At 46.4% G+C, this 27,442-nt stretch overlaps 1 protein-coding gene across 2 annotated transcripts in view; it reads left to right on the top strand.

Moving 5' to 3' along the window:
* Positions 1-27,442, top strand: part of LOC143299920 (kelch-like protein 30) — an 81,555-nt gene that overhangs the window by 359 nt on the left and 53,754 nt on the right. The window contains exons 2-5 of one of the 2 annotated variants that reach the window (XM_076613456.1): positions 3,748-3,877; positions 12,060-12,246; positions 20,424-20,540; positions 21,730-21,891. In XM_076613456.1, the coding sequence (XP_076469571.1) occupies positions 3,748-3,877; positions 12,060-12,246; positions 20,424-20,540; positions 21,730-21,891 (596 nt within the window). Of the gene's footprint in view, positions 1-3,747; positions 3,878-12,059; positions 12,247-13,628; positions 13,652-20,423; positions 20,541-21,729; positions 21,892-27,442 lie in introns of those variants that run through there. The other variant, XM_076613457.1, reaches the window with a different exon arrangement.

The raw sequence follows: 27,442 nt of genomic DNA, 5'->3' as shown, positions 1-27,442 counted from the left end.
TACAGTGTTCAAATCATCAGCAGCAGATATTGCTTCATCTGACCGGAAAATAGAAGTTGACGTTTAAAACCCCTCCGTAAGCTAGACCATTATGGTATACGAGGATCGACGTTAGACTGGATCAAGGCATACCTTTCTGACCGCACCCAAATCGTCGTAGTTGACGGCGAAAAATCTGAGCCAGCACCTGTCATCAGCGGAGTCCCACAGGGGACAGTTCTAGGCCCCATCCTATTTCTGATTTACATCAACGATCTGCCTCAGAACATCAAGGCCAATATTAGATTGTTCGCTGATGACTGTATAGTCTACTCCACCATCAAGACAATCCAAGACTGTAAAATGCTCCAACGAGACCTCAACACCTTGTCTGACTGGGAACAGCGTTGGGGAATGGAATTCCACCCAGAAAAATGTAATGTCCTTACCTGTACAACATCAAGGAACCCCATCAGCTACAACTACAAATTAAAAGGACACACCCTTGAGCATGTTGACAGCGCAAAATATCTCGGCGTCGACATAAGAAATGATCTAAACTGGAAAGAACATGTTACAAGAGTCACCAACAAAGCCAATAGCATGGTAGGCTTCCTAAAAAGGAATCTAAAAACATCCAATAAAACCACCAAAGCCAATGCCTACCAAACTCTTGTACGCCTGCACCTGGAGTATTGTTCATCAGTCTGGAGCCCGTACAAAGAAGGTCAAAAGAACAAGATTGAAATGGTGCAAAGAAGAGCAGCACGTTATGTACACAGTGACTACGGGCGGACCAGCAGCGTAACACACATGCTGCAAGAACTAGGATGGGAATCCCTCGAATCACGGCGGAACAGACAAAGGCTGATCCTGATGTATAAAATGGTCAACGGCATTGTAGACATCCCTCCAGACAAATTTCTCAAGAAAGGATCCGGCAGAACAAGACCAAATCATCGACACAAATTTGTCCATCTTAGCTCCTCCTCTGACCCTTATAAATACAGTTTTTTCCCATCAACCATCCCCGTCTGGAACTCCCTGCCTGCAACAGCAGCAGAGGCTCCCTCCTTGGCAGCTTTCAAGAGGGAGCTGAACAAGATCACAGTTTAGTCAACCACCCCCCCACCCTTTTTTTTTTTTTTTTTTTCCCGGAGGGACGCTGCGAGTGACGGTGGGAGAGAGTATGTATACATGCTCTTTCTCATTGTCACCCCCTCCGGAGGAAAAGATAGGTCTAATTAGGTTTTAGTTAGGTATTTACGCCTCTGCGCACACAGGTCATTAATAGTCAGTAATGACGGCTGACCTTCCAATTTGAAGATTTGAAGATTTGAACCACCACCACCAGATATTCACTTCCAGTACACGTGTATTTACCCCAAAACCGGACTAGGGGTTTAGTTTAAATCTTCATCATCACCAGAAATTCCATTACTTGTAGTATGTATGATACATGCATACCCAACCCTAAAATGGGACAAGGGGTTGTAGTTTTAATCAACATCACAAAAAATTCCTTTCACTTCCGGAACTATTTTTAATTTTTGCAAAATAATAACCAGTCACATAAAAAAAAAGAAAGAAAAAAAAACACACAAAAAAACCCAACCAACCAACCAACAAAATAACCCCAACAGAAAACCCACAAGATATGAATAATGCTCAAAAGTATGTAACTGCATATTTTCTTGAAAGATAATTAATATTTAATATGATTAAAGTTAGACTGACTGGTTGACATAGATCTATAAAGTAGAAAACATCCTTGCATGGCTTAGATCTAATAATGATAATGGATACTTATATAGCAAACTATCCAGAAATCTGCTCTTAGTGCTTTACAAGAACACTTATGTTTACATAACACATTACATCAATGTAACATGCACACTAACTAAACATACAACCACCACCACCCCACTCCGCCCCCCCAACACACATACACACCCCCCCACACAAACACACACCCCCCTTGCTCCCCTCTCCACCCTCCCACACACACACACACACACAATGCATACACATATAGATTTTAACATATACATGTACCTAACAACTATACCCTCAACACATGCGCGCACACAGGCATGCACAAACATACATTAACAGATGTGTGCATGCGTGTGCACGCACGCACACACACACACACACACACACACACACACACACACACACACGTGTTACATTAGCTTCTTTCTGAGTAGTAATATTTGTTACAATACCATTATAAAGTGCCAAGTAATTATCATTGGTTTGGAGAAAGAAATGACAAAATTTTGGATAAATATATATATATAATATACAAACGGAACACACACCACAGCAGCTTGTCCCTAGAATCTACGCCTCTATAATTGTATAAACTTTTATTTTGTCAGTATCAGTGATATTGCTTTGACAGCATTTTGTATGTAGTTCAACAGTTGGCATTGTCTCAGCACAGTTTGGTTAGTTCAATAGTTGGCATTGTCTCAGCACAGCTAGGTTAGTTCAATAGTTGGCATTGTCTCAGCACAGCTAGGTTAGTTCAATAGTTGGCATTGTCTCAGCACAGTTTGGTTAGTTCAATAGTTGGCATTGTCTCAGCACAGCTAGGTTAGTTCAATAGTTGGCATTGTCTCAGCACAGCTAGGTTAGTTCAATAGTTGGCATTGTCTCAGCACAGCTTGCTTAGTTCAATAGTTGGCATTGTCTCAGCACAGCTAGGTTAGTTCAATAGTTGGCATTGTCTCACCACAGCTTGGTTAGTTCAATAGTTGGCATTGTCTCAGCACAGCTTGGTTAGTTCAATTGTTGGCATTGTCTCAGCACAGCTAGGTTAGTTCAATAGTTGGCATTGTCTCAGCACAGTTTGGTTAGTTCAATAGTTGGCATTGTCTCAGCACAGCTTGGTTAGTTCAATAGTTGGCATTGTCTCACCACAACTATGTAGTTCAATAGTTGGCATTGTCTCAGCACAGTTTGGTTAGTTCAACAGTTGGCATTGTCTCAGCACAGCTAGGTTAGTTCAATTGTTGGCATTGTCTCAGCACAGCTAGGTTAGTTCAATAGTTGGCATTGTCTCAGCACAGCTTGCTTAGTTCAATAGTTGGCATTGTCTCAGCACAGTTTGGTTAGTTCAATAGTTGGCATTGTCTCAGCACAGCTAGGTTAGTTCAATAGTTGGCATTGTCTCAGCACAGCTTGGTTAGTTCAATAGTTGGCATTGTCTCAGCACAGCTTGGTTAGTTCAATAGTTGGCATTGTCTCAGTACAGCTTGGTTAGTTCAATAGTTGGCATTGTCTCAGCACAGCTAGGTTAGTTCAATAGTTGGCATTGTCTCACCACAGCTTGGTTAGTTCAATAGTTGGCATTGTCTCAGCACAGCTTGGTTAGTTCAATAGTTGGCATTGTCTCACCACAGCTTGGTTGGTTCAGTAAGCTAAAATGTCCCAATATGTCATTTTCAAAATGGTAATTTTCCAGCTGCACTGCATATTTTTTATCCTGGGTAACTTTAGTGCAAACTTGCTTTATTACATAAGCAATGAAGCCTGCACAAGAGGCAGGCAGAATGACGTCGTGACAGTGAATAACTGTGTCAGCTTATACTATAGGTAATACTGAACAGTGAACCACTTCATGGCTTCATCTTGAACAGAAAGTGACTAGGACAAGGAGTACCAGACTTTGTTATGACAAATTAAAAACGGCTAGATGGATGATCATAAGACAGTGAATGTCAGCTTGTACAGAATCATTTTGGCCTTCATCTTGAACAGGAAGCGACTCGGAGTACAAGATTTGGCTGATGGGTCAAGGAAAATCTTCAGTAAAAATGGTGGCCAAGACATGCTGGCTGCCCTTCGTCAGTTACGCCAGAAAAGAAATCTGTGTGACGTCATCATCAAGGTGAGACCACCTCTTGACCTGTAATTTATCATATAAACTGACGTATGTGTAACATCATTATCAAGGTGAGATCACCTCTTCACCTGTAATTTATCATATAAACTGACATCTGTGTGGCGTCATCATCAAGGTGAGACCACCTCTTGATCTGTAATTTATCATATAAACTGACGTATGTGTAACATCATTATCAAGGTGAGACCACCTCTTCACCTGTAATTCATCATATAAACTGACATCTGTGTGGCGTCATCATCAAGGTGAGACCCCCTCTTGATCTGTAATTTATCATATAAACTGACATCTGTGTGGCGTCATCATCAAGGTGAGACCCCCTCTTGATCTGTAATTTATCATATAAACTGACATCTGTGTGGCGTCATCATCAAGGTGAGACCACCTCTTCACCTGTAATTTATCATACATCTGTGTGGCGTCATCATCAAGGTGAGACCACCTCTTCACCTGTAATTTATCATACATCTGTGTGGCGTCATCATCAAGGTGAGACCACCTCTTGATCTGTAATTTATCATATAAACTGACATCTGTGTGGCGTCATCATCAAGGTGAGACCACCTCTTCACCTGTAATTCATCATATAAACTGATGCTATCATCAAGGTATGGACCACATGTTATATAAACTGATGTCTGTGTGATGTCATCATCAAGGTGTGGACCACCTGTTATATAAACTGTGTGATGTCATCATCAAGGTATGGACCACCTGTTATATAAACTGATGTCTGTGTGATGTCATCATCAAGGTATGGACCACCTGTTCTATAAACTGATGTCTGTGTGATGTCATCATCAAGGTATGTACCACCTGTTATATAAACTGATGTCTGTGTGATGTCATCATCAAGGTATGGACCACCTGTTATATAAACTGATGTCTGTGTGATGGCATCATCAAGGTATGGACCACCTGTTATATAAACTGACGTCAGTGTGATGTCATCATCAAGGTGTGGACCACCTGTTATATAAACTGTGTGATGTCATCATCAATGTGTGGACCACCTGTTATATAAACTGACGTCTGTGTGATGTCATCATCAAGGTGTGGACCACCTGTTATATAAACTGACGTCTGTGTGATGTCATCATCAAGGTGTGGACCACCTGTTATATAAACTGTGTGATGTCATCATCAAGGTATGGACCACCTGTTATATAAACTGATGTATGTGTGATGTCATCATCAAGGTGTGGACCACCTGTTATATAAACTGATGTCTGTGTGATGTCATCATCAAGGTATGGACCACCTGTTATATAAACTGATGTCTGTGTGATGGCATCATCAAGGTATGGACCACCTGTTATATAAACTGATGTCTGTGTGATGTCATCATCAAGGTATGGACCACCTGTTACTTCCAGGAACTGACATGATATGTGATGTCATTATCCACACACATCTGTGACTCAAGTCAAGTCATACTGTCACAAACCCAAAATGGATAAGGAGGAGGTGATGTTTACGGGTAAAGATTACCATGTGATTCACACAAAATAAACATTTGGAGGCATAAATAACAAAAGAAATGAAACTTTATTCAACAATACAGTAAACAGCTCCAGACAATAACCTGACTTATGTTACAAACATAACAGAGAGAAAATGTAAAGGAAAGAAAATAGAGGAAATGAAATATGAGGAAGATAGAAAAGTGAGGTAAAGGACAACTGGCTTGGAAAACATCAAAGATAGAGTGAGGGAAAACACAGAACTGGCTTGGAAAACATCAAAGATAGAGTGAGGAAAAGGACAACTGGCTTGGAAAACATCCAAGATAGAGTGAGGAAAAGGACAACTGGCTTGGAAAACATCAAAGATAGAAAAGTGAGGAAAAGGACAGAATTGGCTTGGAAAACATCAAAGGTAGAGTGAGGAAAAGGACAACTGGCTTGGAAAACATCCAAGATAGAAAAGTGAGGAAAAGGACATCTGGCTTGGAAAACATCAAAGGTAGAGTGAGGAAAAGGACAACTGGCTTGGAAAACATCAAAGATAGAAAAGTGAGGAAAAGGACAACTGGCTTGGAAAACATCAAAGATAGAAAAGTGAGGAAAAGGACAACTAGCTTGGAAAACATCAAAGATAGTGTTAGGAAAAGGACAACTGGCTTGGAAAACATCAAAGATAGAAAAGTGAGGAAAAGGACAACTGGCTTGGAAAACATCCAAGATAGAAAAATGAGGAAAAGGACAACTGGCTTGGAAAACATCAAAGATAGAGTGAGGAAAAGGACAACTGGCTTGGAAAACATCAAAGATAGAGTGAGGAAAAGGACAACTAGCCTGGAAAACATCCAAGATAGAGTGAGGAAAAGGACAACTAGCTTGGAAAACATCATAGATAGAAAAGTGAGGAAAAGGACATCTGGCTTGGAAAACATCAAAGATAGAGAAGTGAGGAAAAGGACAGCTGGCTTGGAAAACATCAAAGATAGAAAGTGAGGAAAAGGACAACTAGCTTGGAAAACATCAAAGATAGAGAAGTGAGGAAAAGGACAGCTGGCTTGGAAAACATCAAAGATAGAAAGTGAGGAAAAGGACAACTAGCTTGGAAAACATCAAAGATAGAAAGTGAGGAAAAGGACAACTAGCTTGGAAAACATCAAAGATAGAAAGTGAGGAAAAGGACAACTAGCTTGGAAAAAATCAAAGATAGAGAAGTGAGGAAAAGGACAACTAGCTTGGAAAACATCAAAGATAGAGAAGTGAGGAAAAGGACAGCTGGCTTGGAAAACATCAAAGATAGAGTGAGGAAAAGGACAACTAGCTTGGAAAACATCCAAGATAGAAAAGTGAGGAAAAGGACAACTGGCTTGGAAAACATCAAAGATAGAGTGAGGGAAAGGACAACTAGCTTGGAAAACATCCAAGATAGAAAAGTGAGGAAAAGGACAACTGGCTTGGAAAACATCCAAGATAGAAAAGTGAGGAAAAGGACATCTGGCTTGGAAAACATCAAAGATAGAGTGAGGAAAAGGACATCTGGCTTGGAAAACATGAAAGATAGAAAAGTGAGGAAAAGGACATCTGGCTTGGAAAACATCCAAGATAGAGTGAGGAAAAGGACAACTGGCTTGGAAAACATCCAAGATAGAAAGTGAGGAAAAGGACATCTGGCTTGGAAAACATCAAAGATAGAGAAGTGAGGAAAAGGACAACTGGCTTGGAAAACATCAAAGATAGAAAAGTGAGGAAAAGGACATCTGGCTTGAAAAACATCCAAGATAGAGTGAGGAAAAGGACAACTGGCTTGGAAAACATGAAAGATAGAAAAGTGAGGAAAAGGACGACTAGCTTGGAAAACATCAAAGATAGAGTGAGGAAAAGGACAACTGGCTTGGAAAACATCAAAGATAGAAAAGTGAGGAAAAGGACATCTGGCTTGGAAAACATCAAAGATAGAGTGAGGAAAAGGACAACTGGCTTGGAAAACATCAAAGATAGAAAAGTGAGGAAAAGGACATCTGGCTTGGAAAACATCAAAGATAGAAAAGTGAGGAAAAGGACAACTGGCTTGGAAAACATCCAAGATAGAAAAATGAGGAAAAGGACAACTGGCTTGGAAAACATCAAAGATAGAGTGAGAAAAAGGACAACTGGCTTGGAAAACATCCAAGATAGAAAAGTGAGGAAAAGGACAACTGGCTTGGAAAACATCAAAGATAGAAAAGTGAGGAAAAGGACAACTAGCTTGGAAAACATCAAAGATAGAAAGTGAGGAAAAGGACATCTGGCTTGGAAAACATCAAATATAGAGAAGTGAGGAAAAGGAAAACTGGCTTGGAAAACATCCAAGATAGAGTGAGGAAAAAGACAGAACTGGCTTGGAAAACATCCAAGATAGAGTGAGGAAAAGGACAACTGGCTTGGAAAACATCAAAGATAGAGTGAGAAAAAAGACAGAACTGGCTTGGAAAACATCCAAGATAGAGTGAGGAAAAGGACAACTGGCTTGGAAAACATCAAAGATAGAGTGAGGAAAATGACAACTGGCTTGGAAAACATCCAAGATAGAGTGAGGAAAAGGACAACTGGCTTGGAAAACATCAAAGATAGAGTGAGGAAAAGGACAACTGGCTTGGAAAACATCAAAGATAGAGTGAGGAAAAGGACAGAACTGGCTTGGAAAACATCAAAGATAGAAAAGTGAGGAAAAGGACAACTGGCTTGGAAAACATCAAAGATAGAAAAGTGAGGAAAAGGACAACTGGCTTGGAAAACATTGAAGATAGAGTGAGGAAAAGGACAGAACTGGCTTGGAAAACATCAAAGATAGAGTGAGGAAAAAGACAGAACTGGCTTGGAAAACATCAAAGATAGAGTGAGGAAAAGGACAACTGGCTTGGAAAACATCAAAGATAGAGTGAGGAAAAGGACGACTGGCTTGGAAAACATTGAAGATAGAGTGAGGAAAAGGACAAAACTGGCTTGGAAAACACCAAAGATAGAGTGAGGAAAAGGACAACTGGCTTGGAAAACATCAAAGATAGAAAAGTGAGGAAAAGGACAACTGGCTTGGAAAACATCCAAGATAGAAAAGTGAGGAAAAGGACATCTGGCTTGGAAAACATCAAAGATAGAGTGAGGAAAAGGACAACTGGCTTGGAAAACATGAAAGATAGAAAAGTGAGGAAAAGGACAACTAGCTTGGAAAACATCAAAGATAGTGTTAGGAAAAGGACATCTGGCTTGGAAAACATCAAAGATTGGGTGAGGAAAAGGACAACAGGCTTGGAAAACATCAAAGATAGAAAAGTGAGGAAAAGGACATCTGGTTTGGAAAACATCAAAGATAGGGTGAGGAAAAGGACAAGTGGCTTGGAAAACATGAAAGATAGAGTGAGGAAAAGGACAACTGGCTTGGAAAACATCAAAGATAGAAAGTGAGGAAAAGGACATCTGGCTTGGAAAACATCAAAGATAGAGAAGTGAGGAAAAGGACATCTGGCTTGGAAAACATGAAAGATAGAAAAGTGAGGAAAAGGACATCTGGCTTGGAAAACATCAAAGATAGAAAAGTGAGGAAAAGGACAACTGGCTTGGAAAACATCAAAGATAGGGTGAGGAAAAGGACAACTGGCTTGGAAAACATCATAGATAGAGTGAGGAAAAGGACAACTGGCTTGGAAAACATCCAAGATAGAAAAGTGAGGAAAAGGACAACTGGCTTGGAAAACATCAAAGATAGGGTGAGGAAAAGGACAACTGGCTTGGAAAACATCATAGATAGAGTGAGGAAAAGGACAACTGGCTTGGAAAACATGAAAGATAGAAAAGTGAGGAAAAGGACATCTGGCTTGGAAAACATCCAAGATAGAAAAGTGAGGAAAAGGACATCTGGCTTGGAAAACATCAAAGGTAGAGTGAGGAAAAGGACATCTGGCTTGGAAAACATCAAAGATAGGGTGAGGAAAAGGACAACTGGCTTGGAAAACATCCCATGGCATCCAGAGTGGGGCCCGCACTCCCATGAATGTTCGTGCACATTCTCATCTCCCTAAAACTCACTGTCACCCAACTACATGTGTATCACAAATGCCACACCTACCAGAAGCATCATGTACAGCATGCCCAAGGCAAATCATTATATCCATTCACTCTTGTGACACATACAAACTGACATGATTTGTGATGTCATTATCCACACACACCTGTGACTCCTACAAACTGATATGATGTGTTTGATATTATCCACACACACCTGTGACTCCTACAAACTGACATGATTTGTTATGTCATTATCCACACACACCTGTGACTCCTACAAACTGATGTGATGTGTGATGTCATTATCCACACACACCTGTGACTCCTACAAACTGATGTGATGTGTGATGTCATTATCCTCACACACCAGTGACTCCTACAAACTGACATGATTTGTTATGTCATTATCCACACACACCTGTGACTCCTACAAACTGATGTGATGTGTGATGTCATTATCCACACACACCTGTGACTCCTACAAACTGATATGATGTGTGATGTCATTATCCACACACACCTGTGACTCCTACAAACTGATATGATGTGTGATGTCATTATCCTCACACACCAGTGACTCCTACAAACTGATATGATGTGTGATGTCATTATCCTCACACACCAGTGACTCCTACAAACTGATGTGATGTGTGATGTCATTATCCACACACACCAGTGACTCCTACAAACTGATATGATGTGTGATGTCATTATCCTCACACACCAGTGACTCCTACAAACTGATATGATGTGTGATGTCATTATCCTCACACACCAGTGACTCCTACAAACTGATATGATGTGTGATGTCATTATCCACACACACCTGTGACTCCTACAAACTGATATGATGTGTGATGTCATTTTCCTCACACACCAGTGACTCCTACAAACTGATGTGATGTGTGATGTCATTATCCACACACACCTGTGACTCCTACAAACTGATATGATGTGTGATGTCATTATCCTCACACACCAGTGACTCCTACAAACTGATGTGATGTGTGATGTCATTATCCACACACACCTGTGACTCCTACAAACTGATATGATGTGTGATGTCATTATCCTCACACACCAGTGACTCCTACAAACTGATATGATGTGTGATGTCATTTTCCTCACACACCAGTGACTCCTACAAACTGATATGATGTGTGATGTCATTATCCTCACACACCAGTGACTCCTACAAACTGATATGATGTGTGATGTCATTTTCCTAACACACCAGTGACTCCTACAAACTGATATGATGTGTGATGTCATTATCCACACACACCTGTGACTCCTACAAACTGATATGATGTGTGATGTCATTATCCTCACACACCAGTGACTCCTACAAACTGATATGATGTGTGATGTCATTTTCCTCACACACCAGTGACTCCTACAAACTGATATGATGTGTGATGTCATTATCCTCACACACCAGTGACTCCTACAAACTGATATGATGTGTGATGTCATTTTCCTAACACACCAGTGACTCCTACAAACTGATATGATGTGTGATGTCATTATCCACACACACCTGTGACTCCTACAAACTGATATGATGTGTGATGTCATTATCCTCACACACCAGTGACTCCTACAAACTGATATGATGTGTGATGTCATTATCCTCACACACCAGTGACTCCTACAAACTGATATGATGTGTGATGTCATTTTCCTAACACACCAGTGACTCCTACAAACTGATATGATGTGTGATGTCATTATCCACACACACCAGTGACTCCTACAAACTGATGTGATGTGTGATTTACATGATGGTGATGAGATGGTGTACACATTGATTATGTTGTACATGATGTTGACATACATTATGATGATGAACATTATGATGTATATTATGCTGCTGCTGATGTATATGAAGTTGACATACATTATGATGATAAACATTATTATGTACATTATGTTGCTGCTGATGTATATGATGTTGACATACATTATGATGATGAACATTATGATGTACATTATGCTGATGCTGATGTATATGATGTTGACATACATTATGATGATGAACATTATGATGTACATTATGCTGCTGCTGCTGCTGCTGCTGCTGTTGCTGCTGCTGATGTATATGATGTTGACATGCATTATAATGATGTACCTGATGATGATGATGATGATGTATATGATGTTGACATGCATTATAATGATGTACCTGATGATGATGATGATGATGATGATGTTGACATGCATTATGATGATGTACCTGATGATGATGATGATGATGATGATGTTGACATGCATTATGATGATGTACCTGATGATGATGATGATGACGATGATGTTGACATGCATTATGATGATGATGATGATGACGATGATGTGATGACGATGATGTGATGGTGATGATGACGATGATGATGATAATGATGATGACGATGATGTGATGATGATGATGATGACATGCATTATAATGATGTACCTGATGATGATGATGACGATGATGTTGACATGGATTATGATGATGATGATGACGATGATGTGATGATGATGATGTGATGAGGATGACGATGATGATGATAATGATGACGATGATGTGATGGTGATGATGATGATGATGACGATGATGTTGACATGCATTATGATGATGTACCTGATGATGATGATGACGATGATGTGATGGTGATTGCTGACAGGTGGAGGGCCAGGAATTATGGGCCCACAAGAACATGTTGGCCATCAACAGTCCCTACTTCCTGGCCATGTTCACCGACAGCTTCCTGGAGTCGCAGAGCACTGTTGTGGACATGATGACCAGTGACAGTCTGGACCTGCCCTCTGCACACACCCTCATCGACTTCATGTACAGCGGCACTCTTGTCTGTCAGTACCCACTGCCTTCATCATCATCATCATCATCATCATCACCATCGTCACCACCATCACCGACTTCATGTACAGCGGCACTCTTGTCTGTCAGTACCCACTGCCTTCATCATCATCATCATCATCATCATCACCATCGTCACCATCATCATCATCATCATCATCACCACCATCATCATCATCACCATCGTCACCACCATCACCGACTTCATGTACAGCGGCACTCTTGTCTGTCAGTACCCACTGCCTTCATCATCATCATCATCATCATCATCATCACCATCATCATTATCATCACCATCATCATCATCACTACTACCATCATCACCACCACCACCACCACCACCATCATCATCATCATCATCATCACATCATCACCACCATCATCATCATCATCACCACCACCACCACCACCACCACCACCACCATCATAATCATCATCATCACCATCATCATCATCATCATCACACACCCTCATCGACTTCATGTACAGCGGCACTCTTGTCTGTCAGTACCCACTGCCTTCATCATCATCATCATCATCATCATCATCACCATCATCATCATCACCATCATCATCACACACCCTCATCGACTTCATGTACAGCGGCACTCTTGTCTGTCAGTACCCACTGCCTTCATCATCATCATCATCATCATCATCATCACCATCATCATCATCACCATCATCATCACACACCCTCATCGACTTCATGTACAGCGGCACTCTTGTCTGTCAGTACCCACTGCCTTCATCATCATCATCATCATCATCATCACCATCGTCACCATCATCATTATCATCACCATCATCATCATCACTACTACCATCATCACCACCACCACCACCACCACCATCATCATCATCATCACATCATCACCACCACCATCATCATCATCATCACCACCACCACCACCACCACCACCACCACCACCACCACCACCATCATAATCATCATCATCACCATCATCATCATCATCATCATCACACACCCTCATCGACTTCATGTACAGCGGCACTCTTGTCTGTCAGTACCCACTGCCTTCATCATCATCATCATCATCATCATCATCACCATCATCATCATCACCATCATCATCACACACCCTCATCGACTTCATGTACAGCGGCACTCTTGTCTGTCAGTACCCACTGCCTTCATCATCATCATCATCATCATCATCATCACCATCATCATCATCACCATCATCATCACACACCCTCATCGACTTCATGTACAGCGGCACTCTTGTCTGTCAGTACCCACTGCCTTCATCATCATCATCATCATCATCATCATCATCATCATCATCATCATCATCATCATCACCATCATCATCATCTTCATCATCACCATCGTCACCACCATCACCGACTTCATGTACAGCGGCACTCTTGTCTGTCAGTACCCACTGCCTTCATCATCATCATCATCATCATCATCATCATCATCACCATCATCATCATCATCATCATCACCACCACCACCACCATCATAATCATCATCATCATCATCATCATCACCATCAACATCATCATCATCATCATCATCACACACCCCCATCGACTTCATGTACAGCAGCACTCTCGTCTGTCAGTACCCACTGCACCACCACACCACCATCATCATCACCACAAGTATCACCACCATCATAATCATCACCATCATCACCACCACCATCACTACCATCATCATCATTATCACCATCACCACCACTCATCATTATCATTATCACCACCACCATCATCATCATTATCATCATCACTACCATCACCACCACACCGCCACCATCATCACCACCATCATCATCATTACCATCACCACCACACCACTACCATCATCACCATCACCACCACCATTGTCGTCCTCATCACTACCACCACCAGCACACTGCCACCATCACCACTATCACCACCACCATCACTCTCGTCACCACCACCACCATCATCACCTCCACTACCACCACCATTGTTCCTATTACCTCCATCACCACAACCACCACCATTGTTCCCATCGCCATCATCACCACCACATTATTATCAGTATCACCGCCACCACCACCACTACCTTCCCCACCACCACCACCACCATCCCCACCACCACCACCATCCCCACCACCAAAACCATCCCCACCACCACCACCATCCCCACCTAACCCTAACCCTAACCACCACTACCATCCCCACCACCACCACCACCATCCCCACCTAACCCTAACCACCACCACCATCCCCACCACCACCACCATCCCCACCATCACTACCATCCCCACCACCACTACCACCACCATCATCATCCCCACCACCACCACTACCATCCCCACCATCACTACTATCCCCACCACCATCATCATCCCCACCACCACCATCCCCACCACCACTACCATCCCCACCACCACCATCATCATCCCCACCACCACTACCATCCCCACCACCACCACCACCATCCCCACCACCACTACCATCCCCACCACCACCACCACCATCCCCACCACCACTACCATCCCCACCACCACCACCACCATCCCCACCACCACTACCATCCCCACCACCACCACCACCATCCCCACCACCATCATCATCCCCACCACCACTACCACCACCATCCCCACCACCACCATCCCCACCACCACCATCCCCACCACCATCACCACCAAAAACCCCTTTCACACACCTCTGAGGCAAAACAAAAACACTGAGAATGTGCACGTGCATGTGCACACACACACACACACACACACACACACACACACACACACACACATCTATCCCCTCTTCCCCATAACCCTCCCCCTACCCTCACTTCTTTCTTTACACACTCATGCGTGCATACATACAGGGAAGAAAGACAACTGTCATCAGAACAACAAACAAGTCACAGGCAATGGAATAATATTTGTGCAATTTTTTTTTTATCACAGCAACAGCAGAGGGGGCAAATGATTTTTTTTAATACACATTCTTCTTTGCAAGAGGGATTTTACATCGTCTAGGAAGTTTCTGAAAGACAGAGTAAGTGGATGAGTGGAATCATTAAAAAATTGGAGTGCTTTTCTGCTAAGAGTGGATTGGTATATGGTGTTCAGTTGTTGCTGGGGCTTGGTTAGGATTTTGCTGGCCAGGTTTACAACTCGTCCTAAGTTTGTCTTTGATTTGACAGTCAGATACCAAACCAGGCCACAGTACTGAAAGCCATGACATGGTGTATGTTTCACTGTATGTGTGTTTCACTGTGCCAGTGTATGTGTATTTCACTGTATGTGTGTTTTACTGTGTCAGTATATGTGTATTTCACATATATATGTTTGTTTCACTGTGTCAGTGTGTATATATAACTGTATGTGTGTTCCGACTGTGTCAGTGTATGTGTGTGTTTAACTGTGTCAGCATGTATATGTTTCACTATTCGTGTTTCACTGTGGTTGTTTCACTGTATGTGTGTTTCACTGTGTCAGTGTGTGTGTGTCACTGTGTCAGTGTGTGTGTGTGTGTGTGTGTGTGTTTCATTGTGTCAGTGTGTGTATCTTTCACTGTCTCAGTGTGTGAAAATTTCACTGTGTGTGTGTTTCACTGTATGTGTTTCACTGAGTGTGTGTGTGTGTTGTTGTTTTTCACTGTGTGTGCGTGTTTTACTCTGTCAGTGTGTGTCTGTGTGTGTTCTTTTCACTGTGTCAGTGTGTGTATTTTTCACTGTATTTGTTTCACTGTGTCAGTATGTGTGTGTGTGTGTTTGTTTCACTGTGTGTGTGTTTCACTGTGCCAGTGTGTGTATATTTCACTGTGTGTGTTTCACTGTGCCAGTGTGTGTATATTTCACTGTGTGTGTTTCGCTGTATGTGTGTTTCACTGTGTTAGTGTGTGTGTGTGTGTGTTTAACTGTGTTAGTGTGTGTGTGTTTCACTGTGTGTACTTCACGGTGTGTGTTTCACTGTGTCTGTGTGTATGTTTCACTGTATGTGTTTCACTGTGTCAGTATGTGTGTGTTTCACTGTGTCTGTGTATGTATGTTTCGCTGTATGTATTTCTTTGTGTCTGTGTATGTATGTTTCACTGTATGTGTTTCTTTGTGTCTGTGTATGTATGTTTCACTGTATGTGTTTCTTTGTGTCTGTGTATGTATGTTTCACTGTATGTGTTTCACTGTGTCAGTATGTGTGTGTTTCACTGTGTCTGTGTATGTATGTTTCACTGTATGTGTTTCTTTGTGTCTGTGTATGTATGTTTCACTGTATGTGTTTCTTTGTGTCTGTGTATGTATGTTTCACTGTATGTGTTTCTTTGTGTCTGTGTATGTATGTTTCACTGTATGTGTTTCTTTGTGTCTGTGTATGTATGTTTCACTGTGTCAGTGTATGTATGTTTCACTGTATGTGTTTCACTGTGTATGTATGTTTCACTGTGTGTGTTTCACTGTGTCTGTGTATGTATGTTTCACTGTATGCGTTTCACTGTGTCAGTGTGTGTATGTTTCACTGTGTCAGTGTATGTATGTTTCACGGTATGTGTTTCACTGTGTCTGTGTATGTATGTTTCACTGTATGTGTTTCACTGTGTCTGTGTATGTATGTTTCACTGTATGTGTTTCACTGTGTCAGTGTATGTATGTTTCACTATATGTGTTTCACTGTGTCAGTGTGTGTGTGTGTGTGTGTTTCACTGTGTCAGTGTGTGTGTGTTTCTCTGTGTCTGTGTGTATGTTTCACTGTATGTGTTTCACTGTGTCAGTGTGTGTGTGTTTCACTGTGTCAGTGTGTGTGTGTGTGTGTGTGTGTGTTTCACTGTGTGTATTCACTGTGTCAGTGTGTGTATGTTTCGCAGTGTGTACTTCACTGTGTGTGTTTCACAGTGTCAGTGTATGTCATGGTGTGTGTTTTACAATGTGTGTTTCATTTGTCAGTGTGTGTGTGTGTGTTTCACTGTGTGTATTTCACTGTGTGTGTGTTCCACTGTGTCAGTGTGTGTGTATTCCACTGTATGTGTGTTCCACTGTGTTAGTGTGTGTGTGTTTCACTTTGTATGTGTTCCACTGTGTCAGTGTGTGTGTGTTTCACAGTATGTGTGTTCGACTCTGTATCTGTGTGTGTTTCACTGTATGTGTGTTTGACTCTGTATGTGTGTGTGTTTCACTGTGTCTGTACGTGTTCCACTGTGTCAGTGTGTGTGTGTTTCACAGTATGTGTGTTCCACTGTGTCTGTATTTGTGTGTGCTTCACTGTGTCTGTACATGTTCCACTGTGTCTGTACATGTTCCACTGTGTCAGTGTGTATGTGTTCCACTGTGTCCATATGTGTGTGTGTGTGTGTGTGTGTGTGTGTTCCACTGTGTCAGTGTGTGTGTGTGTGTGTTTCACTGTGTCTGTGTGTATGTGCGTTGCACTGTGTTAGTGTGTGTGTGTTTCATTGTGTATGTTTCACTGTATATGTGTTCCACTGTGTCCGTATGTGTGTGTGTTCCACTGTGTCAGTGTGTGTGTGTGTGTGTTTCACTGTGTCTGTGTGTATATGTGTTCCATTGTGTCTCTGTGTGTGTGTGTATGTGTGTGTGTTCCACTGTGTGTGTGTGTGTGTGTGTGTGTGTGTGTTCCATTGTGTCAGTGTGTGTGTGTGTGTGTGTGTGTGTTTCACTGTGTATGTTTCACTTTATGTGTGTTCCACTGTGTCAGTGTGTGTTTCACTGTATGTGTGTGTACTGTGTGTGTCACTGTGTGTTTTACTGTACATGCTTGTTTCACTTATGATTTACTGTTTGTGTTTAGCTGTGTGTGTGACTTTCTCTCTATGTTTCACTATGTGTGTCTTTACCTGTGTGTTTCACTGTTTATGTGTGTCATTGTGTTTCATTTTTTTGTCACTGTGTGTGTGTGGCTGTGTTTCACTGTGTGTTTCACTGTGTGTGTCTGTGTGTTTCACTATCTGTCACTGTGTGTTTCACTTTGTATTTGTGTTCCACTGTGTGTTTCACTGTGTGTGTTTGTGTGTTTCACTGTTTGTTTCACTGTGTGGGTGTGTTTCACTGTGTGTGGTTGTGGCTTTCGCTGTGTGTCACTGTGTGTGGCTGTGTGTTTCACTGTGTGTGGATCTGTGTTTCACTATGTGTGGCTGTGTGTTCAATTGTGTTTGGCTGTGTGTTTCACTGTGTGGCTGTGTTTCACTGTGTGTGGATCCGTGTTTCAATGTGTGGCTGTGTGTTTCACTGTGTGGCTGTGTGTTTCACTGTGTGGCTGTGTGTTTCATTGTGTGTTTCACGCTGTGGCTGTGTGTTTCACTGTGTGGCTTTGTGTTTCACTGTGTGACTGTGTGTTTCATTGTGTCGCTGTGTGTTTCATTGTGTGTTTCACTGTGTGTTTCACTGTGTGACTGTGTGTGGCTGTGTGTTTCACTGTGTGGCTGTGTGTTTCACTGTGTGACTGTGTGTGTCACTGTGTGGCTGTGTGTTTCACTGTGTGACTGTGTGTTTCACTGTGTGACTGTGTGTTTCATTGTGTCGCTGTGTCTGTCACTGTGTGGCTGTGTGTTTCATTGTGTGGCTGTGTGTTTCACTATGTGGCTGTGTGTTTCACTGTGTGGCTGTGTGTTTCATTGTGTGGCTGTGTGTTTCACTATGTGTAGCTGTGTGCGTCACTGTGTGGCTGTGTGTTTCACTGTTTGGCTGTGTTTCATTGTGTGCCTGTGTGTGTCACTCTGTGTGGCCATGTGTTTCACTGTGTGGCTGTGTGTGTCACTGTGTGGCTGTGTGTTTCACTGTTGGTCACTGTGTGGTTGTGTGTTTCACTGTGTGGCTGTGGCTGTGTGTTTCACTGTGTGGCTGTGTGTGTCACACTGTGTGGCTGTGTGTTTCATTGTGTGTTGCTGTGTGTGTCACTGTGTGTTTCACTGTGTGTGTGGCTGTGTGTGTCACTGTGTGGCTGTGTGTGTCACTGTGTGTGGCTGTGTGTGTCACTGTGTGGCTGTGTTTTTCACTGTGTGTGTCACTGTGTGGCTGTGTGTGTCACTGTGTGTGGCTGTGTGTGTCTGTGTGTTTCACTGTGTGTGTCACTGTGTGGCTGTGTGTGTCACTGTGTGGCTGTGTGTGTCACTGTGTGTTTCACTATGTGGCTGTGTGTTTCACTGTGTGTGTGTGGCTGTGTGTTTCACTGTGTGTGGCTGTGTGTTTCACTGTGTGGCTGTGTGTGTCACTGTGTGTCGCTGCATGTGGCTGTGTGTGTCACTGTGTGGCTGTGTGTTTCACTGTGTGGCTGTGTGTGTTACTGTGTGTCACTGCGTGTGGCTGTGTGTGTCACTGTGTGGCTGTGTGTTTCACTGTGTGGCTGTGTGTGTCACTTTGTGTGTCACTGTGTGGCTGTGTGTTTCACTGTGTGTGTCACTGTGTGTCACTTTGTGTGTCTGTGTGTGTCACTGTGTGGCTGTGTGTTTCACTGTGTCACTCTGTGTGGTTGTGTGTTTCACTGTGTGGCTGTGTTTCACTGTGTGTGTCACTGTGTGGCTGTGTGTTTCACTGTGTGGCTGTGTGTGTCACTTTGTGTCTCTGTGTGTGTCACTGTGTGGCTGTGTGTTTCACTGTGTGTTGCTGTGTTTCATTGTGTGGCTGTGTGTTTCACTGTGTGTGTCACTGTGTGGCTGTTTGTGTCACTGTGTGGCTGTGTGTTTCATTGTGTGGCTGTGTGTTTCACTGTGTGTGTCAATGTATGTGTCACTGTGTGGCTGTGTGTTTCACTGTGTGGCTGTGTGTTTCACTGTGTGTGTCACTGTGTGTGTCACTGTGTGGCTGTGTGTTTCACTGTGTGTTGCTGTGTTTCACTGTGTGTTTCACTGTGTGGCTGTTTGTCACTGTGTGGCTGTGTGTGTCACTGTGTATTTCAGGGCATGGCTGTGTGAACAGTGATGGTGTGGAGGGACTGCTCAAGGCAGCAGACCTGTGGCGGTGTTTCACCGTTTTTCACTGTGTGTGGCTGTGGTTCACTGTGTGTGGCTTTGTGTTTCACTGTGTGTAGCTTTGTGTTTCACTGTGTGTGAACAGTGATGGTTTGGAGGGACTGCTCAAGGCAGCAGACCTGTGGCTGTGTTTCACTGAGTTTCACTGTGATTGTGTGTTTCGCTGTGTGTTTCATTGTGATTTTATCTTTCATTGTGTGTTTCACTGTGTGTGGCTGTGTGTTTCACTGTGTGTGAGCAGTGAACAGTGACAGTGTGGAGGGACTCCTCAAGGCAGCAGACCTGTGGCAGATGACAGAGGTGAAGACCATGTGTGAGGACTACATGGAGCGACTCGTTGATGCCAGCAACTGTCTGGGTAACTCTCTCTCTCTGTCACGCACATACTCTCTCTCTCTCTATCACACACACACACACATTCACACACACACGCGCACACAGTCACACACTCACTCACACACTCGCTCACACACACACACACAGTCACACACTCACTCACATACTCACTCACTCACACACACACACACACTCACTCACTCACTCACTCACTCACAAACACACACACAGTCACACACACACACACACAGGCTCATGCACACACTCACACTCAAACACACAAACGCACACAGTCACACATACACAGACATACAGTCACACATGCATACTGTACACTCGTGTGCATGCCCATATACATACACATGCATGCACACAAATGAGCACACACTCACGCATACACACACACACGTGCGCACACACGCACATACACACAGATGTGCACATACATGGAGTGATGGCCTAGAGGTAATGCGTTGGCGTAGGAAGCAAGAGAATCTGAGCATGCTGGTTCAAATCACGGCTCATCCGCCGATATTTTCTCCTCCTCCACTAGACCTTGAGAGGTGGTCTGGACACTAGTCATTCGGATGAGACGAAAAACTGAGGTCCCGTGTGCAGCGTGCACTTAGCACACGTAAAAGAACCCACGGTAACATTACAGAAGTGTTGTTCCTGGCAAAATTCTGTAGAAAAAAACCACTTCAATAGGAATAACAAATAAAACTGCAAGCAGGGAAAAAAAAGGGTGTCACTGTAGTGTAGCAACGCGCTCTCCCAGGGGAGAGCAGCCCGAATTTCACACAGAGAAATCTGTTGTGATAAAAAGAAATACAAATATATACATGCATATGAGTACACACACGCATGCACACACACATGTGCACATGCACACACACAGAGATGAGCATACACACACAGATGAAATGGGTGGACAGACAGAGGCAGTAAGTCTGGCATTACCTGTGAAGGTGTGTGGAGGTTTGCGGAGGACTACAGCTGTCAACGCCTGTTGACAGACAGAGGCAGTAAGTATGGCATTACCTGTGCAGGTGTGTGGAGGTTTGCGGAGGACTACAGCTGTCAACGCCTGTTGACAGACAGAGGCAGTAAGTCTGGCATTACCTGTGCAGGTGTGTGGAGGTTTGCGGAGGACTACAGCTGTCAACGCCTGTTGACAGACAGAGGCAGTAAGTCTGGCATTACCTGTGCAGGTGTGTGGAGGTTTGCGGAGGACTACAGCTGTCAACGCCTGGCGCAGAGAAGTGAACAGCTGCTGAAACAGCGCTTTCCTCTTGTGGCTCAGGGCCCAGAGTTCCTCCGGCTGAACCTGCCTGCCTTGCTGCGTGTTCTATCCTTTCCTGAACTCTCCCTGGGTGAGTCTTCCCAATCTGCCAATCTCCCTGTGTGTCTCCCCCCTCTCCCTGTCTCACTGTGTGTCTCCCCCTCTCCCTGTGTCTCCCCCCTCTCCTGTCTCACTGTGTGTCTCCCCCTCTCCTTCTCACTGTGTGTCTCCCCCCTCCCTGTCTCCCTGTGTGTCTCCCCCTCTCTCCGTGTGTCTCCCCTCTCTCCCTGTGTGTCTCCCCTCTCTCCCTGTGTGTCTCCCCTCTCTCCCTGTGTGTCTCCCCCTCTCCCTGTGTGTCTCCCCTCTCCCTGTGTGTCTTCCCCCTCTCCCTCAGTCTCCCCTCTCTCCCTGTGTCTCCCCCCTCTCCCTGTGTGTCTCCCCTTTCTCCCTGTGTGTCTCCCCCCTCTCCCTGTGTGTCTCCCCTCTCTCCCTGTGTGTCTCCCCTCTCCCTGTGTGTCTTCCCCCTCTCCCTCAGTCTCCCCTCTCTCCCTGTGTCTCCCCCCTCTTCCTGTGTGTCTCCCCCCCTCTCCCTGTTTCCCCCCCTCCCTGTGTGTCTTCCCCCTCTCCCTGTGTGTCTCCCCCCTCTCCCTGTGTGTCTTCCCTCTCTCCCTGTGTGTCTCCCCCCCTCTCCCTGTGTGTCTTCCCCCTCTCCCTGTGTGTCTTCCCCCTCTCCCTCAGTCTCCCCTCTCTCCCTGTGTCTCCCCCCTCTTCCTGTGTGTCTCCCCCCCTCTCCCTGTTTCCCCCCCTCCCTGTGCGTCTTCCCCCTCTCCCTGTGTGTCTCCCCCCTCTCCCTGTGTGTCTTCCCTCTCTCCCTGTGTGTCTCCCCCCCTCTCCCTGTGTGTCTTCCCCCTCTCCCTGTGTGTCTCCCCCCCTCTCCCTGTGTGTCTCCCCCCCTCTCCCTGTGTGTCTCCCCCCCTCTCCCTCAGTCTCCCCTCTCTCCCTGTGTCTCCCCCCCTCTCCCTGTGTGTCTTCCCCCTCTCCCTCAGTCTCCCCTCTCTCCCTGTGTCTCCCCCCTCTTCCTGTGTGTCTCCCCCCTCTCCCTGTTTCCCCCCCTCCCTGTGTGTCTTCCCCCCCTCCCTGTGTGTCTTCCCCCTCTCCCTCAGTCTCCCCTCTCTCCCTGTGTCTCCCCCCTCTTCCTGTGTGTCTCCCCCCCCCTCCCTGTGTGTCTTCCCCCTCTCCCTGTGTGTCTCCCCCCCCTCTCCCTGTGTTTTTCCCTCTCCCTGTGTCTCTCCCTCTCCCTGTGTCTCTCCCTCTCCCTGTGTGTCTCCCCCCTCTCCCTGTTTCCCCCCTCCCTGTGTGTCTTCCCCCTCTCCCTGTGTGTCTCCCCCCCTCTCCCTGTGTCTCCCCCCCTCCCTGTGTGTCTCCCCCCCTCTCCCTGTGTCTCTCCCCCTCCCTGTGTGTCTTCCCCCCCTCCCTGTGTCTCTCCCCCCTCTCCCTGTTTCCCCCCCTCCCTGTGTCTCTCCCCCCTCTCCCTGTTTCCCCCCCTCCCTGTGTGTCTTCCCCCCCTCCCTGTGTGTCTTCCCCCCCTCCCTGTGTGTCTCCCCCCCATCCCTGTTTCCCCCCCTCCCTGTGTGTCTTCCCCCCCTCCCTGTGTGTCTTCCCTCCCTCCCTGTGTGTCTCCCCCCCTCCCTGTGTGTGTTCCCCCCCTCCCTGTTTCCCCCCCTCCCTGTGTGTGTTCCCCCCCTCCCTGTTTCCCCCACTCCCTGTGTGTCTCTCCCCCCCTCCCTGTTTCCCCCCCTCCCTGTGTGTCTTCCCCCTCTCCCTGTTTCCCCCACTCCCTGTGTGTCTCCCCCATCTCCCTGTGTGTCTCCCCCCCTCCCTGTGTGTCTTCCCCCCTCCCTGTGTGTCTTCCCCCCCTCCCTGTGTGTCTCCCTTCAACTCCCTGTGTGTCTTCCCCCAACTCCCTGTGTGTCTTCCCCCATCCCTGTTTCCCCCCCTCCCTGTGTGTCTTCCCCCCCTCCCTGTTCCCCCCCTCCCTGTGTGTCTTCCCCCCCTCCCTGTGTGTCTCCCTTCAACTCCCTGTGTGTCTTCCCCCAACTCCCTGTGTGTCTTCCCCCATCCCTGTTTCCCCCCCTCCCTGTGTGTCTTCCCCCCCTCCCTGTTCCCCCCCCTCCCTGTGTGTCTTCCCCCCCTCCCTGTTCCCCCCCTCCCTGTGTGTCTTCCCCCCCTCCCTGTTCCCCCCCTCCCTGTGTGTCTTCCCCCCTCCCTGTGTGTCTTCCCCCCTCCCTGTTTCCCCCCTCTCCCTGTTTCCCCCACTCCCTGTGTGTCTCTCCCCCCTCCCTGTTTCCCCCCCTCCCTGTGTGTCTTCCCCCCTCCCTGTGTGTCTTCCCCCCTCCCTGTGTCTTTCCCCCCTCTCCCTGTTTCCCCCACTCCCTGTGTGTCTCCCCCCCCCTCCCTGTTTCCCCCACTCCCTGTGTGTCTCCCCCCCCTCCCTGTTTCCCCCACTCCCTGTGTGTCTCCCCCCCCTCCCTGTTTCCCCCACTCCCTGTGTGTCTTCCCCCCTCTCCCTGTTTCCCCCACTACCTTTGTTTCTCCCCCCTCTCCCTGTTTCCCCCCCTCCCTGTGTGTCTTCCCCCTCTCCCTGTTCCCCGCCTCCCTGTGTGTCTTCCCCCTCTCCCTGTTCCCCCCCTCCCTGTGTGTCTTCCCCCCCTCCCTGTGTCTCCCCCCCTCCCTGTTCCCCCCCTCCCTGTGTGTCTTCCCCCCCTCCCTGTGTGTCTTCCCCCCCTCCCTGTTCCCCCCCCTCCCTGTGTGTCTTCCCCCCCTCCCTGTTTCCCCCCCTCCCTGTGTGTCTTCCCCCCCTCCCTGTTCCCCCCCTCCCTGTGTGTCTTCCCCCCCCTCCCTGTGTGTCTTCCCCCCCTCCCTGTGTGTCTTCCCCCCCTCCCTGTTCCCCCCCTCCCTGTGTGTCTTCCCCCCCTCCCTGTGTGTCTTCCCCCCCTCCCTGTTCCCCCCCTCCCTGTGTGTCTTCCCCCCCTCCCTGTTCCCCCCCTCCCTGTGTGTCTTCTCCCCCTCCCTGTGTGTCTTCCCCCCCTCCCTGTTCCCCCCCTCCCTGTGTGTCTTCCCCATCTCCCTGTTCCCCCCCCCTCCCTGTGTGTCTTTCCCCCCTCCCTGTGTTTCTCCCCCCACTCCCTGTGTGTCTTCCCCCCCTCCCTTTTCCCCCCCTCCCTGTGTGTCTTCCCCCCCTCCCTGTGTTTCTCCCCCCACTCCCTGTGTGTGTTCCCCCCCTCCCTGTGTGTCTTCCCCCCCTCCCTGTTCCCCCCCTCCCTGTGTGTCTTCCCCCCCTCCCTGTGTTTCTCCCCCCACTCCCTGTGTCTCCCCCCTTTCCCAACGGCTGTGAAGGCGGAAGAGGATGACCAAAGGCCAGGGGGAGCTCTCATCCATGGTTGGAAGTCCTCCTAGGAGAGGGAGCTCTGAAGAAAAAACCTGCACCTGTCGAGGCCGTTCTACACATGGCAGTATCTGCACCTGTGGGACTCTGAGCGTCAGTAGGCGAGAGAGTAGGGAAGGGACTCCACAACTCTTCTTCACTAAAAAAAAAGTCACCTGTGCTGGTCAGGCAACCAGGCTAATGTCGGAACGACAAGCTAGTCCTTCAACACCCAGCTTTCCTAAGCCCTGCGGCAATGGAGAAGTGGTAACGGGGTCAGGCAGAGGATGCTGCTGGCAGTTCCTAGTCACAACTCTGCATGCAGGCGGCTGTGGGGTGATGGTCATCCGCTGTAGACTGGGGCAGATGCGGCGCCCGTATCCTCCCACAGTGTCAGAGCAACCCTTTTTAGGGACAGCACTGCTCTCCCCACATGGGGAAGGGGAGATAAAAGGATCCCTAAACAAAGCCTGCCTCGCCTAGTACCTAGTAGGAAACCACACCTACTTGGACATCCAACACTAGCGGTCAAAAACAACAGAAGAAAAGAACCAGGAGTCATGCCCTGACTCTGGGTGCCTGGAATGTTCGCAGCCTTTTAGACAGAGATGACAGACCAGAGCACAGCGCTCATTGCTAGAATGCTTGATCGCTACCAGGTGGACATAGCAGCCATGAGCGAAACCAGGTTAGCTGATGAAACCCAGCCGGAGGAAGTTGGTGGGGGCTACACCTTCTACTACATTGGGAAGCCAGATGGCACCCCAAGAACCTCAGGCGTGGGCTTTGCCATACGAACCAAACTTGCACGACAGCTTGACAGCCTTCCTTACTTACTTACTTTATCCGTCCTCTTGTACCATCTAGGGCATCGAGGGGAGAAAGAGCTGACGGGCCCTGGCAAGCTGGAAGGCCTCGTTGGGTGGAATGTTGTGGGTCTTCAGGGTTTCTTTCACACCGTCAATCCAGGTCTTCCTTGGTCTTCCTCTTGCCTTGTATCCTGATATCCTTTTGTTGTACGCTTTACTGGCCATCTGGTGAGGTGCCATACGTGTTAGATGTCCAAACCATCTGATCGTTTGCCTTTGGATATGGTGGAGGACAGGTGTTGTTCCCACCATTTCTCTGATCCTGGTATTTCTGATCATGTCCCGTCTGGTCTTGTTGACAGCTCTCCTCAGACATCGCATCTCGCAAGTGGTTATTTTGCGTTCCAGACTTTTTGTCAGGGTCCATGTCTGGCACTGGTAGGTCAAGGTGGGGATGAAGATGGAGGTAATGAGTTTGGCTTTGGTCTCAATGGGGATGTTGGGATGTTTGAGGAGTGGGGCAAGCTGGTAGCTGACGCTGTTAGCCTTCTGTACTCTCGTCTCAATCCCTCTGTTGAGACGTCCATCTTCCGAGAAAATACTGCCGAGATACTTGAACTCGCTGACTTGTTTCAGCGGAATTCCGTTGACGTTGATGTTTAGGTTGCCAGGTGTTCTGCTGACCTTCATCGTCTCGGTTTTGCTGATGCTGATCTTCATGTTGAGCTCCTCACACTGTGTGTTCAGTCTGTCTGTGTGCTCTTGAAGTTGTTCTTCTTTCTCATGTGCCAGGCTTTGGTCATCTGCGAACAGCATCTCATTCAGATCTTCTGGGTTGGGGTTTGCTTCTTTTGTGATTTTATCCATGTATATGATGAAAAGTAACGGTGATAGAACACACCCTTGTCTCACTCCAGATGACACCTCAAACCAGTCTGTGAGTCCGTTTTGGGTGCGGACTGCACTCATACTGTTGTTGTAGATGGCTCTGATGTTGTCCAACAGTTGTCCCCTGATGCTGTACTCTTCGAGTGTTTGCCATAGCTTGTTTCTGTCCACTCGGTCAAATGCTTTCTCCTGGTCCACAAACACAAGATTTAGTTCTCTGTTGTGCTCGATTGTCTTTTCGCTCAGTTGCCTGAGAGCGAAGATAGCGTCTGTACACCCTCTTCCTTTTCTGAAGCCCATCTGCGCCTCACTCAGTAATGGTTCCACCTTGTACCTTGTACGCTGTTCCAAGATCTTTGCGTACATCTTTCCTGTGTGGCTCAGGAGGGAAATTCCTCGATACATGCTGCAGTCTTTTTTGCTGCCTTTCTTCTTCCAGATTGGTACCACAACTGCTCTCTGCCAGTCTTCCGGGACTGTCCTCTCCATCCATGCTTTCTGGAATATTGGTGAAGCTGCGA

This window comes from Babylonia areolata, chromosome 25, assembly GCF_041734735.1.
Source record: "Babylonia areolata isolate BAREFJ2019XMU chromosome 25, ASM4173473v1, whole genome shotgun sequence".
NCBI lineage: Eukaryota > Metazoa > Mollusca > Gastropoda > Neogastropoda > Buccinidae > Babylonia > Babylonia areolata.
The sequence above is the reverse complement of the archived record's forward strand: the minus strand, read 5'-3'. Positions and strand labels throughout refer to the sequence as shown.